The 17,154-nt window shown below is 47.8% G+C and overlaps 1 protein-coding gene across 1 annotated transcript in view; it reads right to left on the bottom strand.

Moving 5' to 3' along the window:
• Window positions 1-17,154, bottom strand: part of FGF18 (fibroblast growth factor 18) — a 72,782-nt gene that overhangs the window by 32,071 nt on the left and 23,557 nt on the right. The window contains exon 3 of the mRNA XM_010005469.1: window positions 12,277-12,457. Coding sequence (XP_010003771.1) covers window positions 12,277-12,457 — 181 coding nt within the window. The remainder of the gene's footprint in view (window positions 1-12,276; window positions 12,458-17,154) is intronic.

Consider the following 17,154-nt stretch of genomic DNA (forward strand, 5'->3'; position numbering starts at 1 on the left):
TCCCTACAGCTTGCTATTTATTGGAGAAGCAGTAAAAGCTCCAGTGCACTTCAGAATACAAACGCTGACATGGAAATTCAGAGCCCTGAGCCGCTTCCAACAGGGAAAATATACTGACCGCAGCCTGTTTGGAGGTCAAACAAAATCAATAGCCTTTCTCTCCAGTCTGTCTCTAAACTAAGCTTCTTTCAAAGACATCCAGAGAAAATGGATCATCTTTTGTTGTTGTGTGTGGTTTTGGGTTGGGCTGGTTTTTTCTGTTGTTGGGCTTTTTTGAAGCGGTCAAACATTCATACGAGTATAAGAAACTCCTTCCTCCCTCCACGGACTGAAAGGATTGTATGGAGGTCAAAACGGCCCATCAGTTTTACCACACAATAGATGAGTTATCCAGTTCTTGGGGAGGAAACCAAGCTGGGAGCTGCTTAGCACTCAGTAAGAGAGGAAAAAATAAATCAATGTATTGGCTTGATTGGGGTAGGTTTAAAGCTGGTTGTCAATTAGTTCGACACAGTTTGCTGTTACAGAGCACAACAATTTAGCCCCAGGAGCTGAAGTTTGTTGCATTTCCTCAGATTCCTCCTGCTGAGAGACAGATATTGGCTGCAGCCAGGTCAGGCACTGAGGAGTGAGGCTGGAAGCCTCAGCCAGAGAGCAGGAGCTACAGCAGGACCAGGGACTCCTTCCTTCCATTCCAAGTACACGGTAAACTGGATTTGTGTCCAGAAAGGAGCAGAGATGATAACTGGTTATTGCCTCTCCACTAAGCAGCACACACCTTCTAAGACAAACTGGTTGATATACCCTTGTGCAGATGGTGCTGTCTTTACAGACACAAGTGGGTCATGCCAAGCTGAAGGAAAAGGCAGAAGGACTCAAGTGACAGAGCAGAAAACGTTGCCTACAGCAAATGTTTAAAATAACATAAATTCTTAAAAATCTCAGTACAAAAATCACAAGGAGAAAAAGGGAGGGACAGACCATGAAAAGACATTTCTTAAGGGTCCCACTGAATGGCTCCAGAGGAGAACCACTGCCTTTGAAGCAAGACATCATTGATGACTATCTGCCCGTTCTGTTCTGACCGTGGTGAAAGTCACACACCAAATAACAAAATCATGGAGGCTGGGAAGGCTCTCCAGAGAGCATCCAGCTCACTCCCTGCTCAGAGCAGGACCACCAGGGCTAGGGACTGTCACTCCTTGGGACCATCACTCCTCAGCTGTTTTCCACCTCCATTGCAATACCTTACTCTTCCTGAGAAAGCCAACATCTTTGCCTTGATTTAAGCACACCTAAGGGTGTGTGGTCACCACATCCCAGATGCAGCTGGAGAGGGACAGACACATCTGCAGCCAACTTGGGTCCCAACACCAGAAAACCTGAGAGCAGACCTCAGCAGGCACGAGCTGCCCCTGACCATGACCCTCTGCCAACCCTGCAGCCACAGTCCATGGAGCCACACTGACCCATGTTTACCTGGTGGGTGTCCCACCCCCCAAGTGTTTGTGCTGTTGGTACCTGCAGCAGGTATATGAAAGCTCCTCTGTCTCCAAGCCCATTCCTGAGTGACACAGGTCCTGGCACATCTGCCACCCTGCACTCACAGATCCTGCAGGAAGAGGGCTTGTTCCACCAGCCACCATAATGGGCACCTCATTTCTAAGCCAACATATTTAGCATCTTCTAATTAGGACCTTAGCTCCTTCTCAGGCCCACACAGGTCTCATAGTTTCAGTGCTAGAAAAAGCTGGTGAAGCTAAAATCAGGTTGCAGCAATGGTGACCATCATATGTTCTCCCAAACTCATTATGGCTGCAAGAACAACCAAAGCTGGGAGCTAGAAACAAAAGTACAGCTTCTTTGCAGTGCTTTTTATCTCCCCTCCTGCAGTCCTCCCAGGTGGAACAATTTACCCAGTGACTATACAGCTCTTACATCTGCTTGTTAGCACCCCCAAATGAGTAGGTGTAAAGCCAATATCCTTTTGCCTATTTACTCCTAATGAGTCACCGGTCAGAAACTTAACTTGAAAAAAACCCCAACGGTTACAAATGCAGATGCAGAAGCAAATGAAATAAAGGCAAGAATCACTGCTGAGCAAACGCTGCACAAAAGCAAGGGGCTGGGCACCCCACACAGCACCCCACCATTGTCACCAGCTAAAACCTAACAGCTTTGATTTGCCTCCCACCGGCTGAAATGGTTTGAAATGCAAGGTCTTAACAAAGGTGCAAGACATAGGAGGAATGGGAGGCACTGCTGGGCACTTAATCTCCTTTCAGTCTCACACAGGAGCTCCAGGAATGGCTCTGCTGAAGTCGGTGGAGTTTCATGAGTGTAGGAAAGAGGATAATCAGGCCTCAGTTGTAACAGAGGTCCAGCCCTGTGATCCCTCCATGTGACCAGCAGAAGTGTTATTTGGGATTTATAATGAAGTTACCTTTAGTTCCAGGGCTGCTGGAACCTGGGACAACATCACTGATCCCAACAGGACAAGACCAGCTTTCAGCAGCTGCAGAGTTCACCCTCTTCCTCCAGACAACGTGATGTGAAACAGGGAACCCAAAGCACCCTCAGTTTGCTTCAACACTCACCCCTGCAATGCTCTGCCAGAGCAGGACCAGGGGTTTTGTGGGGAGAACACCCCTCTCACCCCCACCACACAGGCAGCACAGACACACTGTGAGCCTCATGACTGTCTCTGGCCCAGTGTTGAGGCCATTTGGACATGATTTTTCTAAGATTTATCTGACATTTACAGGCCAACCTACTCTTAGCTCTCCCCTGCTGCTTCTCCACAGAGGTTTTCACTACCTCCAGCAGTGGTGGGTGACATCCCCTGCTGCTAAAGCTCCCCTCTCACATCTGACCACCCATTTCCTCTGCTGCTTGTCTTTCCAAAAGCACTCTAGAACATCAGCAAAACAAACCACACAAGCCACACCAGCCTGAAGCCAGGAGCCCAAGCCTACCCTATGCTCAAACACCAGTGGCTTCCCTCACCATCCCAGCACTCAGGTGCAACATCTCCTCCTCTGTCCCACTGAGATGGCTGTTGGATGAGGAACAGAAGCAGATGAGCAGCATTAGAGAACAAGGATTTGTCCCCACCTCACTACCTAGGGCTGAATCCTTCCAGCCAGCACAGCTGCCTTCTAGCTGTGATGGCTGGGAAACCTGGTGGAAAAGACCCAAAGGTGTTACAGCTGGGAGAAGGCAGGATCACAGCAGATGGCAGGACTTTTTTCTTAATGCTTTGGGAAGAAAGGCACCTTTTCAGCAGCTGTGAATGCAAAGGAGAAGGCCTTTAGGCACCCATTCCAGCTCGCAGGGATGAGGGCAAAACAAATCTGAGAACTACCCAGTGACTCCTCAAGATCAAGCACTTCAGGTAGCAGCAGTAAAGAACAGGCACATCCCCGAAGCCACTACAGCAGAAGTTGGAGACTCAAAGCTCAGGAGACATTTAGGAGGCCTCTGCTCCTACATCACCATAAAAGCATGAATTGTCTGTTAAATTCAGAAAATACTTAACATTCACCAGGGACCAAAGCATGTGCCATTATTGCTGGCACAGCTCCTGAAAAGGGATGCTTACAGAGTGCAGCCACCCAGCCACCTCCCTCCGACCCCCATGCCCTGTCTCTTCCTCCAAAGTAAGAAAAAACAGGGGTTGTATTTGGCCTCCTCACTCCCTCTACTTCCAGGCTTCCCCCCTCCTGCGAGCGCTGAGCCCTCAGCCGCCCCACACGGGTTCTGCTCTGCGTCCGACTAGCAGGCACTCTGGAAAATGCCAGTATTGGAAGGGCCTGGATCCAGTGGTTTTTGAGTGCTGATCGGACACTATTTCATTCAAGCCACAGATAGTCACTTTTGGGGAGTGTTTTCAGTTCCCTTTTTGGACTCTTCCAGATTTCCAAGCACCACGAATCAGCAATCTCTCCTCCCCAGAGCATCGCTGTTCTCACCTTCCCCCAGGCCCGAGGCTCGGGGAGGTTTCCCAGGGGACAGGGCTCTTCTCTCCCATGCTCCTGGCCTTGGTATGTTTGCTGTGCTCCACCTCCTAGCTGTGGAAATTCCTGACTATCTGGTTCTTAAAAGAGCTGAGGGGAAATCTGAGCAATTCAAGTGGCTTATTTTTGTTATAAAAGCTTCTCTTGAGGAAACCCCAGCCTGAAAACAGGGATGGTCCCACAGCACCTGGAAACACCAAATAATAACTTCTAACCAGGCTACCAACATGGTGTCCATTGCCACCATCTCTTAGCACCTCTCCACGTGCTTTTATCCTGATGGCACACCTAAGAGGTGAGGGAATGGTGCAACCCTTATATTGAAAATGAGGGAGGGACACAGCAGAAAGTAGACAGGATGACATCTGTTATATGTAAGCAAAGGTCCTGCTCCCTCCACTGCCTACAGGGTCCAGCCCCAGTGTCCCACCACCTAACCTGGGCAAAGAGGAGTGTGGGAGATGCTCCAGCTGAGAGACTTGGCTAACATCACCAACACGTCTCAGGCAAAGGAAGCACCTGACTTCAGGTCTCTCCAATGGCCACCTAGTGACATCCCGTGGGATCTCCCACCAGAAGTGTGTTCTTTACATAGCAAGTTTTGAATTTCCCATCCATTGTCACTTTTCGTTTCCTCCACCCATTGCTTATGAAGGACAAATCTCAGTGGCCACTTGACAACCCTGATGGTCACGTGCACCAAAGCCCAAACATACAATTTGTTGAAGGTGTTTTCCTTCCCCCTCCCCACAGTAAAAACAATTTAACCCCCCTTTCAGATAGGCAGACTAGCTTATTCACAGGATCCTTTTAATTCATCCCAAGAACCAACTTGAATTCATCACTGACTGAAAGCTTAGATATGGCAAAACCTCAGAGACCACGACACAAAGCTTGATAACAGACACTGACATAAACCAACTGCAATAAACTCAGAGGAGCACTCCCAGCATTTGTGCACAGAGTCACTCATGGCCTAGAAATATATGTAAAATGATGCAAACTTCTTTCAGAACTTCATCATAAAATGGTTCAGGTTGGAACAGACTTTAAAGATCATCTCCCAGTGTCCACCCAGCAGCCCCCAGGTACAAATTCCTGACAAAAATAGTAGTAATCTTTGTAATGCACAGTGCATTTTCAGAGCCACAGAGAAAGGGAAGCCCTAACTTTCCTTCTATCTTATTTCATCACAGCCAGGGAAGAACATTGAGCAAAGCAGCTGCTTGAGCTTCATGGGAAAAAAAACCCATAATCACAGCAAGGCAGGAACAGACAATATCATATTGACCTGTCTTCAGGGTCTGGCATTCACATTTTCATAAAGTGTCTCAGAAGATGAATCACTATACTAATAATATTTGTATTGATTATCTAAACTGAAGCAGCAATCGACTCCATTGTCTCACTTCCTCTTAAATTGCTCACAGATGGGATCCTATTTCCTATTCTGCATTTCTAATGGGAACACTTAAATCACAGCACAGAATTACATACACACACAAACTGTTAACAAAAACCCTTTTATGACTTGAATGAAAATAAAGATTTTTTCACTTTGTAGCTCACATGCCAAAATTAAAAATTACTAAATATCAGCAGAGCTGCTAAATTACTTTGCTTCATTATTTCTGGGTCCCTAATATTTACTGACAGACAGGCCTATCTTTTCCAAACCCTAGTCAGTGATTATGGAGACGTGGGAGTTCAGACACAGAGCAAAAAGGTGATTTTTGTTTGGTTTCCCTGAAAGTCAAAGCTCTTTAAGCTATCTCAAGTCCAGAAGTAGGGAAATCAAAAATCACTGTAGTATCAGAAGAAAAACAAACAACAGCTTCTGCTGTTACTAAGGGTAAAAAAACAGGGACTGCTGGAGAAAGAGCTGAACTTCAGGGGTGAAGCTCTGGGACTTCTTTACCAACAAGGAAACTGGCAGCAAATACATGGTTTTAAATCAGTTTGTCACCAATCAAAAAGCAAAGGTTTACATTTTTCATGCCAAACTTCTCATCCAGCTCAGCAGAGCTTTCCCCTACCCTGGCACAGAGGAAGGCAGAAGGGGAAAAATAGAGAAGCCTGAAACTCACAGCGCGTTTCAAACGGCTGCCAAGCCTTCAGAGTCACCTGGAAGATGAGGGCAGCCAAGGCTCCTTGCTGGCCTACCACAGCTGGGAGCTTCATCACAAAACCCAGCCCCAAACCCAGCTCCATCCCCATCCCCAGCTCCATCCCCATCCCCATCCCCAGCTGCCCCACACACGGTTCAACCGAGCAGCGAGCTCGAGCTCATCCCCACGCCTGCTTTCAAAGGAAAAACTTCACTGCCCCACTGCAGAGGAGAAGGGGAAACATATGGAGGAAAGTAATTAATTAATTGATACAGCAATCGAGGGATGTTGGGAAAGGAGAAAAAAACCCAAACCAAACCAGAGCCACAACACACAGCACAGCAGCTGGACGGCGAAGGCTCCTCCGCTCGCCCGTCCCCAGGACCCAGATGACTGTACAGCTGCCAGGGTGAGTGATCATCCCACACGCCGAGGTCAGCCCTGCCCCCGGGCTAAGTAAGTGAAAATAAATGGTTTAGAAGATAAAAGGTCTTTTTTTAAAAAAAAAAAAAAATAATAATTATTTGTCTTGTTGTCACATCAGAACCTGTAATGGGAAGAGACTGGAGCAGCGACACGTCGGTGAAATAGGAAGCAGCCATCCTGATGGGTCAGCAGGATAAATTACACAGCAAACCCAGTTCCTGGGGGTTTGGGGCTGAGCTGCACTGGGATGGACAAGCCCTGGGCACCTATGTGGCTCCTAGGAAGAAAAGCAGGTTTTGGAATGTCCAGCTTGTGGAAATGCAGGTGTATTTCACCAGACTAAATCACTAACATCTCCCATCTTCCTTGCAGGTTAATTCTGCACCTTCCAGCCAAAATGAGGTGGTTTTTTTTCTTCCTGATCTTCCCAGGAGGGAGGATGAAAGTTGATTTTAACTCCTCTAGGAAGGGAAAGGGTTAATCAGGTTTCCCCAGGCAGCTTGCTGTTAAGGTGCCAGAAATACCGAGGGGAAAGAATGACTTGCTAAAGATGGGACAATGGCACTGGTATTTTGCATTTGTTTCCAGGCTTTGAGATAGAACAAATGGGAGTCATTAGTGAAATGAGTTTAGGGAGTTCTAAATTAGCTGTCAGGCTGCCAAACCCGAAGAAGTGCTATGTCAGCTCATTAATTCTGGAGAGCACAGGATTACCCAAACCTAGGAAGGAATCCTGCAAAATTTAGAGTCAATTAAAGGAGGCTGTTTTGCTGTAATAATATTTTCCACACGTATTACACCTCCTCGTGGAACAGAGCCCATTTCTACCACAAATGAAATCTCTGGTGGGGACGGAGTGTGGCTGATGTCTAGACAGCTGTAATATGCTCTCCATGGGCTTGTCCACTGGCATCTCTGGGAAGCTCCAACTAGAACAGAAGGCAGGGTCTGCAAGCTGTGGAGCACATCACCCAGGCTGGGTTGACCCAAAGAAGGAGGCACTCACCTCCTTGAGCTCTTCCATTTCCCCATTCCACCTAAAAAAGCATATCTGTATGGGGTGTGACATTACTGTGCAGGTAATCATGCATCATACCACCTCTTTCTTGAATTTGCTTCATTCCTTGGCCTGCCTGACCCCAGATTTGTCAACACTCTGCTGGTAAACCCATGCTTTGTTCACCTCCCCAAACCTTCTGTCTCAGGAGCATCCCTTGAGTCCTGAGCTAAAGCCCACTGAAATCAGGGAAAGCCTTTGAGAGGATTTCACTGGCTCTGGGTGGGGGCTGGGAAGGCCAGCAGCTATGGGATGCTCAGAAGAAGACAGGTCATACCTGTGTGCTGTGGGGTGTCCTCAGACAAAGCCTCCTGGGCCATAAACTAGATGGTTTAAAAGATGGATGATTTATAACCTTCTGGGGGAGCCAAGATTTTATAATGTATTTTTTTTGATAGACTAGGTCCATGGACAAACTATTGGAACACACCAACTAATCACCACACCACCTCCCAGCCCTCAGGGCACCCGAGCACTGGCCACGAAGAAAAGTTCCCTCCACAGAGAGGGGAAGCCCAAAGACCCCTGGTGCCTATTGCTCCTCACTGCCCCACAGGACAGCAGTAGCCAGGGGCAAATTAAACAAAAAAAAAAAAAATAAATAAAATCACATGGCTGTGAAATACAAATGAGGCAAAAAATGCCTTCAGCCAACCAAGAGAGCTCTGTCTCCCCAACTGCGCCGGATACAAAGATCGTGAGCAAACAGGATAGAATGTCTTCTGCCTTTTGTGAAATGAAAATAAATGAAAGGATCTAAGGTTTCAGGTCACTGATCCCTCTCTTCCCTATCTGTACCATTTATCGGAGGTGGAATATAAAGGTTCCAGGTCCTTTTCTATACAAATGAGGCAAAAAATGCCTTCAGCCAACCAAGAGAGCTCTGTCTCCCCAACTGCGCCGGATACAAAGATCGTGAGCAAACAGGATAGAATGTCTTCTGCCTTTTGTGAAATGAAAATAAATGAAAGGATCTAAGGTTTCAGGTCACTGATCCCTCTCTTCCCTATCTGTACCATTTATCGGAGGTGGAATATAAAGGTTCCAGGTCCTTTTCTTTTTCTTCCTGTCAGCACTTTAAGGGTTGTTTTTTCTCCTTCCCCCTTTCATTTTCTGAATGAAAGGACCACTTAGGAACCTGTAAAGTAATAATAAGCTTATAACAGGAATATTGGTTTTCTGGGCCAATGCAAACTCCTTCTGAATAGGTTGAAGAGATTAAAGTAAAAATGCAATCTGTAAATAGATCAGGCTTTTAATTAGTTTATAGCCTGCTAAGAGATAATATTTTGCTCACATAGATGGTCTGGTATCTAAAGATCTCAGAGCACTTTAGGAACATCAATTAAGCCTTAAAAAAAAAAAAAAAATCACTAACAACCTAGGGAGATAGGCAAGTGTATTTAGATTAATTAGTGTTGCTGTGAGCAGCAGGCATTATTATTAGATTTAATTTAGTCCAATAATTGACTTATCTGTTAATGGATTCTAATTCATCTGAGAAGGGATCAAATCCATCTGATTAAAAGCATTACATCGACTCAATTAATTCTATTAACTGACTTAATTTGCCATTTAATAATTCAACACATGGGGCCAGATCTTGGCCCCGAAGAAGTCACAAACCAAAAATTCCATGCTGGAATTATTATGCCAGCAAAACAATGTGCTGCAGAGCATGCATTTTCCCTTGCACGTGGCATTAGCAGACCCAGATGAAATATTCCAGGGGGCTTCCTCCAGACAGGACCCCCCCAGTCCTGCCAGGCCCCCTGTCCCTGAGTCAGGGCTGGCTGGTCATTTTGCTGTACTCATGGTGGCTGCCTGGAAACGAGCAATTCACTGCCTGAGATTTGCCACTTCCCCTCTTTTCTGGCCATTCTCTTCCAGCAAGAGGTGAGAAGCTTGACAGAAGCCAATAAAAGCTTGCCATAAAACTAACCCCCCTTCAAAGGCAGGTCATCCCTCCCACGCCAGCCATTTGGAAGCTGTCTCTGTGCAAAAAAAAAGAAGAGAGAGATAAAGAAAAAGCACATCTCTTTGCTTGGACACTGTTCTTTCACCAGTTGTGAATGTAGCAGAGGAGAAAGAGGTGCTAAAATGTTATTAGCTCCCCCATCCTTAACACTGGCTGGTGCTAATTACTGGTGATGAGCACTGTGGGCTGTAGCCACTGCTGCTCTGCTCCACAGAGCTACCCACATCGAGACAGTCTGTCCTGCCTGATGTTACCTTATCCTAACAGGACTGAGCTGTTGGGAAAACTCAGGGCTGGAGTCAGCTCATGGGCACCTTTCCCAATATGTGGCCCTGCCCATGGCAGGGGGGTGGAACTAGATGGTCTTCAAGGTCCCTTCCAGCCCAAACCCATCTGTGGTTCTGTGATCTCTTGCCTTTTCTCAGACATTGGCTCTTGCTTATCCCCCCAAAGCCTTCCCTAGGCTGGAATACTTAGGACATCAACCCCCATCACCTCCCCTGTCAGTGGGGACAGGGTTAAGGCAGTGGAGAAGCTGCACCGTCTGCAAGGGCAAGGCAGCCAAGAGAGGAGCTGGGCACTCCCCAGCACTGAGCCTGGCTCTGACTCCCTGTGCCAGAGCAGAAGCAGGGAAAAAGGGAAGAGAAAAAGAGCAGGAGGGAAACCAACCATCTGCTGCAGGAGAGGAAAGGTGTCCTCCTTCAGAGGCAGATCCGACCAGCCAGACGGAGATGTGGATCAAAAGTTTGCAACTGTTGAGATCCCCAGACCTGGTTTAAGCCTCTCTCTGGTCTTGATCAAAGGTTACTCCATAATAATGCCTCGGGGGGAGGGGTTCCCGGCACATAATGAATCCTGTGTCATTGCCTTTGTATCCAGTTTTGGCTGTAACACAGATGGTTCTCACTTCAGTAACTCCAACATCTCTCCCCCCTTCATTATCACAGCCAGGAGCTCTGCGTGGTCACATCCTGGACCTCCACGCCCCACCTCACTGTCTCCCCGATTATCATGCTCTAAGTGTTCCCGTGCCAAGCAAGATGATGAACAGATTTCCATAACCTTTCAGCACAGCCAGGGATGGGAAGGCTTTGCAGCTTTGACGCATCACGGAGTTTGATTAGGAGGCACAGGGGAGGGAGCAGGAGGGCTGGCAGCAAACGGCCTCCGTGGCCGGAGCACCCCATGCTGTCCAGAGGATGCCAACAACCTGGAGTGGAGAGGATTGGGTGCTGAGGCACCAGGGAGCTCCCCAGATGGGAAATGCCAGGCTCTGCAATTGTGCAGCATCCCCACTGGCCACCGCTCCTGCGCTCCTGCGCCAGGGTTTGTCGCCCAGACACGATTGCATATGTATGAAGGGGACAAGATGGGCTTTGACACATAAATTAGCACTTGTCAGCTGCTCACGGGCACACTTCCCTGCTGCACCCCACGGAAAGTGCTGCCTGCTTTTATGGAGAGGAAAACTGCCTCCCGGTACCTGACAGGCCCTGCAAGAGCTGCCCTGGGAGGGAGCAGCCAGCAGGCAGCCACTGGTTTACATATCAAACCTGAAGAGGGGGAACACAATAAAATGACACAATAATTAGCAGCCAAGTGACACTTTCCACCCGTTTCATCCGGAGATTTTGGAATGACAAAGGACAAGGTTGATGAGACCTCAGGGCAGAGACTGGGCTGGTTTCACACCAGCCAGGTGCTTTCTAGCTGTCAGCTCCTCCCATGGCACAACTCAGACAGCTCTTCCACCCGTGCTGCCCCCTGTGCTGGGCACAGCATGTGCCTCATCCTGCCTGAAGCTCCCCTGGGAAACAACCCTTCCCAGACTCTGACCCAGCATCCTGGCAGCCCACCTGCACCTCAGCAGTGCTGCATGGGAAGTCAACCACACGTGAACATCCATGGTCAACACACACACACCCACACCCTCTGCAGCAACGTGTGAGCACAAGGGGCTTTACATCCATGAGAGAAAAAGGACCAGTTATCTGCACAGCCCCCAGATTCTTCCAGAAACCAACTCAACAGAAGTGTCTCTGCTGCAACCGTCTCAAAATGTACCAGAACTACAAGGTTTTTTCATCATTCAGCCTGCTAGCAGTCTCTCCAGCATGTTGCTTGTGTGCAAAGCACAGTGAGGACAGCTGAGCAAGCTGCTGACCTAGGGGAAGGTCCATTAGTTGCCCTCCTGCAGAATCCACATTCCCCAAGATTCAACTAAAGCTCTAGGGTACTCTCCAAGCTCCAAAGTCTGCTTCATTTCAGCCCACACCAAATACGTCCCCACCAATGAGAGTGCTTCACTGAAGCACTGGATTCACCCAAATGCAAGCCTGGAGCTTATGGGGAAAGAACATCCCCAGGCACCAACCTGGCAGCTTTATGAATCCCGGCAGACACGCTGTGACCTCATGCGTTGGGCAGAAATAGATTGTTCCCTTCAAACACCCTCATACCCCAACAGCTTGGGCCATGACACTACTGTGGGAACTGCCTGCTGCTAGGAGCCAGACTGGCAGCCTGCTCCACCACAACAAACCCCCTGTTCTTAACCCAGAAAGGTGTTTTTTTTTTCCCCTTTTACCCTGTTTTTTATTGCTCCTCTTCTCCCCAGAGGCACTCAGCCCTACATACAGGAAGAAAGCCTTTGACCTGGAGTTTCTGAGGGATCCCGGTAAATATTCTTACCATATTTATCTCCATCTTCTCCTTTGGCACTGATCCTCCTGCCGAGCACTTGGATGTGTTTCCCACTTGTCCTGCTGTAGAGCTGATAGAGCCGAAGCTGCTTCCTGCTCACGTCGTCCCGCGCTCGCGTCTGGTTCTCCACGTGTATCCGAAAATCTACATTCTCCTCGGCAGCAAACATCTGAGGTGGGATGGGGAGAGAGAACGGGACAGACCATGAAACAAAACAAGCCTCTTGGATGGGACGGCTGCACATCAACCTGCCAAGGGCACGTGGCTCGAGAGGACTGGGACTTGGCTGCCCTTGGTTTGACAGTTGCAGCCGCGGTATCAGGCGCTCGGCGTGTAACTCTAGCCTGAGCTGGCTCTGCTCAGTAAACCAGACCCAGGCTTTTACAGTCAAACTCCTGGGGAGGGTTGGGGGTTGGAGGCAAAACTTCTACTGGGTCCTGCTTTGATTTAATCCCAATCAGCCACGCTGGCCATAAATTCATCTCTCCTTTACACGTGCACAGCCTCTCCCAGGTTGCACGGACACACACGGGAGGAAGGGAACTGACAAGTCCATTTCAGGGGATTTGTGCTGCACCTTCAGCAGCTGCACTGAAGCCCCAGATGAACTGCAGGGAAGAAGTAAAGAGGAAAACCTATTTATGCTGACATCAGCAGAATGGACTCCAGCTTGCACAGGCATAAAACCTACTAGGATAGAAGCGTAATCTCTACACAGGGACTCTTCAGCCTCACTTTTGTGCCAGCTCTGCTTTTAAGTGAAGCCAGCTCACTGGTGAAAGCCTATGGATGCATCTCTGTTGGCCTCAGCAGGGCCATGGCTTGGGGATGAGGACCAGCAAGAGGCAACCCAGCATGCCCAGCCATGAGGCTGTTATCAGCAGGGTCTGATCATTCAGGGGCAGGTTGGATGGGGCTCTGAGCAGCCTGTTCTAGTGAGAGGTGTCCCTGCCCGTGCAGGGGAGTTGTAACTTGATGATCTTTAGGGTCCCTTCCAACTCCAAAAATCCTGTGATTCTGTTTGAGACACTTCATCTACTTTTTTTTTTCTGGCCAGTGGATTAAATTAACCATAGTTCACTACAGCCTTAAAATATTACCAGAAACTTTCTCTATCACATCTGCCCTTCCTTGGAGATCTTGTTTCCTATCTTAACTTATGGTTCCCAAAAAAGACTGAAACAGGATTCCTGGATTTGCTCCTAGAAACTTCTCCATCCTTGCCCAAGGTCAGAGGACCAGACAACCAAGATGTTCTCAAGGTGCCCTCCTGAAGGGGGGCTGGGCAGCACACACCAAAAAGTACTTCACACTAGAGCCCAGAAATCACTCCACAATCTGTCCCAGCAAGTGTTTGCACCACAACATCCAAGCTACCCACTCCAAACTCACAGATGGACACAATTTTGGTGGCAGAGCCCCTTCACAGGACAATAAATCATTCAGAAACCAAATGCAAAAGATTATTGAGTGGCAAACACACAAAACTACTGCACAAAAGATAATTTTTAATTTGACCAAGACAAAGACTGTTTAAATAAAACTCATTGCTCTAACCCTGTGCACTGCTGCATGGAACAGACCAAATCCACCACAAAATAAGAATCACATGGGGATTTAATTGTGCCTGTAAGAATCAGGGGGGAATTCAATGGTGCCTAGGTTTGGGGCTGACAGAGGAACAATTACTCCTAGCAGAGTTATTATTTCTCCTCCAGTAATGCACACTTGTCCTCCTAGCCTGATATCAGGGGTGCTCTGCCATGTTGGTGTGGGGATGGAGCTGGCAAGGCGAATGAAAAAGGGTCAATAAAGCCTTGTTCAGGTCCATGCCAGGCTAAAACACCCACGAGCAAGTGGCCAGAACAGGCAAAACAGTCTCACTTCAGCCTCCTGCATCTGTCATCTCGCACCAGCAAATATTTCTAAATCAAATACTCCCAGAAAGTCGAAACCTCAGCATAATTTTTTAGCGTTTCTAATTATCTTGTAACCGCCCAGATGAGCAGCAGGAGGAAAACCTTGGGCAGGCAGTGCTGCCTCACACCAGACCTTCACTAAGCAACCTAAACAAAAACATGATATTCAGCACAGTGGCAGCAGCAACGAGCTTCACAGGGATGTTGCAGGATCACCTCTTCTGCCACTGTTAAATGCTGGGTTGATGCTGTTTGAATCCCAAGTCCTAGGAGAGAAACCAGGTCAGGTCTCTTATTTTGCTGTCAGAAGTTAGGAGGAGAGGCTGCAGGAGCTACACCCACAGACTGTGCCATGGGAGGTTCAGGGTAACACTGGGTGTAAATAGACATTCAAGGTGCTGAAAGAAGTGATGGACAAGAATTATCCCACCAATTGTAGTGATATTCCCCACCCTCAGAAAACAGACCCCAAGGCAAGAGTGGAAGAGAAGCAGCAGCCCCGGCCCCAGCTGGGAGGGCAGAATCACTGAGTGCTCAGGGTTGGAAGGGACCTCTGAAGATCATCTCGTCCAACCTCCCTGCTGGAGCAGGATCACAATTCTGGGGGAGCCCATCTCCAGAGCCCAAGCTGGGCTCTGCTCCCTCTCCTCCCCTGAGGCACCAGTTACCCCTGAGCACAGACAGAAGGTCTTGGCTTTTAACATGAGTAATATCCATTCTTTTTTTTTGCATCCTACATCTCTTCTTGCTGTCTTCTCGAATGATATTGTTGCAAAGGATGCTGAACTACTAAAAATAAAGATGCTCAAGTGATGCTGACAGTCTGCCTCTTACCCACAAAAGCAAGGCTATTTGCAGTTAAGATTCTGGCTCCAGCATTTTAAGATTTAAACCAGATTTTCAATCAAGATGACGTCATTACACTGTGCTCACCACATGTTAATGAATTTCACATTTTTCTAGGGGAAAAAAAAAAAAAAAAAAAAAGCCAAAGCAGGTGGGATTTGTAGTGGGGGGAAGGGCAGGTTGCTTTGCTTTCTTGGAAACTTCAAATGGAAAAGGCAATCTGTTTTCCCAAATATGTATTAGTTGTCTCTTTTTCTGGTCTCCTGAGCACACCCCAGCCCATACCTGTGGTGCCTGGATGGGTGCTGGGCATCCTGCTTTGTAGCCAGCTCTGAGCAGACACGAACCCACATGCACAAGTTCCTCACAGTTTTCCTGCCCAAGATCAGCTCATTAAGGGTCCCCATCCACCTCACAAAGGACAGGCTGTAGCCCAGAGGGGTGATGTCTTCTCCTCCTCCCCCAGCATCACCCCAGCACCTTGTCCAGCCCGGTGCAGGGATCAGCAGAGGACACCAAGCCCTGACATAAAGTCAGCCCAAGTGTGTATCACTCCATTTTTTCTCCAGTAACCAGCCCTGCTGGAGCCCAGGAGAAGAAATCCTGGAGGGGGAACATTCTGCAAGTCCTCCTTGCAGCTGACCTGTCTCCTGGTCAAGAACCCCTGGTCCAGCACAGGGGTAAAACCACCAGGATTTAGCTGCCTGTTTAAAGATAAGCACACACTTAAACGCTGTGGAAACAGGATGCTCTGCTGGAGTGTGGCCAAGGGGAATTAGCTGTGCCAGCCTGGGCTGCATCTGGCCCCCAGCAGAGAGTATCAATACTCTAAAATAAAATTTCATGCAGTGTCGATTTCAGGAGATAAACCCTATTTGATCATTGCTGAAATCCACTCTCACAGTATCCCTGCCCTGAAGAGCACACTCCCTCAAGCAGCTAACTTTACTGAGATAAGAAAGTCCATTTATATGCACCATAAGAGAGAGTCTCTTTCATAAATCTCAAAAAAATTAGTAACATATGCCTCCCTCAGTAGCTGATTGCCAGCACTCACTCCAGGAGGTCACCTGAAACCAAGTCCATCCACCTCAAATACATTTCTGTAACAATCACAACTGCACAAAAATGGATGCAGAAATGTCTTTAAGACTCAGTCCCACTTGAAACCATCAGGATTTTACTTCTGTTCACCAAAGCAAATGGATTATTTTTTTAAATTGTATTTTTTTAAAACTATGAATATATTATTATTGCATAGTAAGACACCAAGCACAGAATTAGCATCTCTTATTTTTGGCCTTTTAATCTGATAATCCACACTGTAGGTGGCAAAACCCACAGACTCTGGATGCAAAGCTGAGCACAACAGGTCCCTGAAACAAAAGGCTGCTCTCATCTCCCAGCCCCAAGACCAGCAACGTGTCCTATGGGACACGCTTTGGAGACAGGAGAAGGATCTCCTGCCCTGCCATATCCCCTCCAGTGTTTTGCTGGGGTTTGGGGTTGTGTTGCAGTCTATTTTGCAAACCTACCCAAGTAGTGTGGAGCCCTGTCCATGCAGGACAGCTCGAGCATCTCAGGATACTGGGTCTCCTGCAGCTCCACCTCACTCTCTGCCCGTGGTTCATAGTTTGCAAAATCCCAGTCGTTAACACAGAGAGCATCAAATCCAGCTTCATTTTTATTCTTCCTCTCTCTTTTTAAGCAGTTCCTCATCCATTTATTACTTACTTACCACTACATCTTTCAGCAAGAATACGCAGCTACAAAGACCTCCTAAAAATACAGCTGGCAAATAGAGAAGTTTAAGCAAGGGAATAAACAGCATTCCTTTTAAAAACAACCATGACCACAAGTAGCCAAAGCATCAGAAATGCCTCTCTCCTGAAAAGAAGCAGCTCTCCCTCCTGGCTGCTGTACTTGCCCAACCATTTAATGTTGGTGTGTTTGGTCCTACCTCCTTTGCAAACAGCCACAGAAACCAGAAACAACATCTGCCTTCAAACGGCCACACTGGGAGGTTTTCAAGTGCTGTTTTGCCCAACGACTTTCAAACAATGAGTGGATTTCATTTTAAATGACTTTACAACGATCTTTC

Source organism: Chaetura pelagica, unplaced genomic scaffold (genome assembly GCF_000747805.2).
Source record: "Chaetura pelagica isolate M959 unplaced genomic scaffold, ChaPel_1.0 scaffold581, whole genome shotgun sequence".
Lineage (NCBI taxonomy): Eukaryota > Metazoa > Chordata > Aves > Apodiformes > Apodidae > Chaetura > Chaetura pelagica.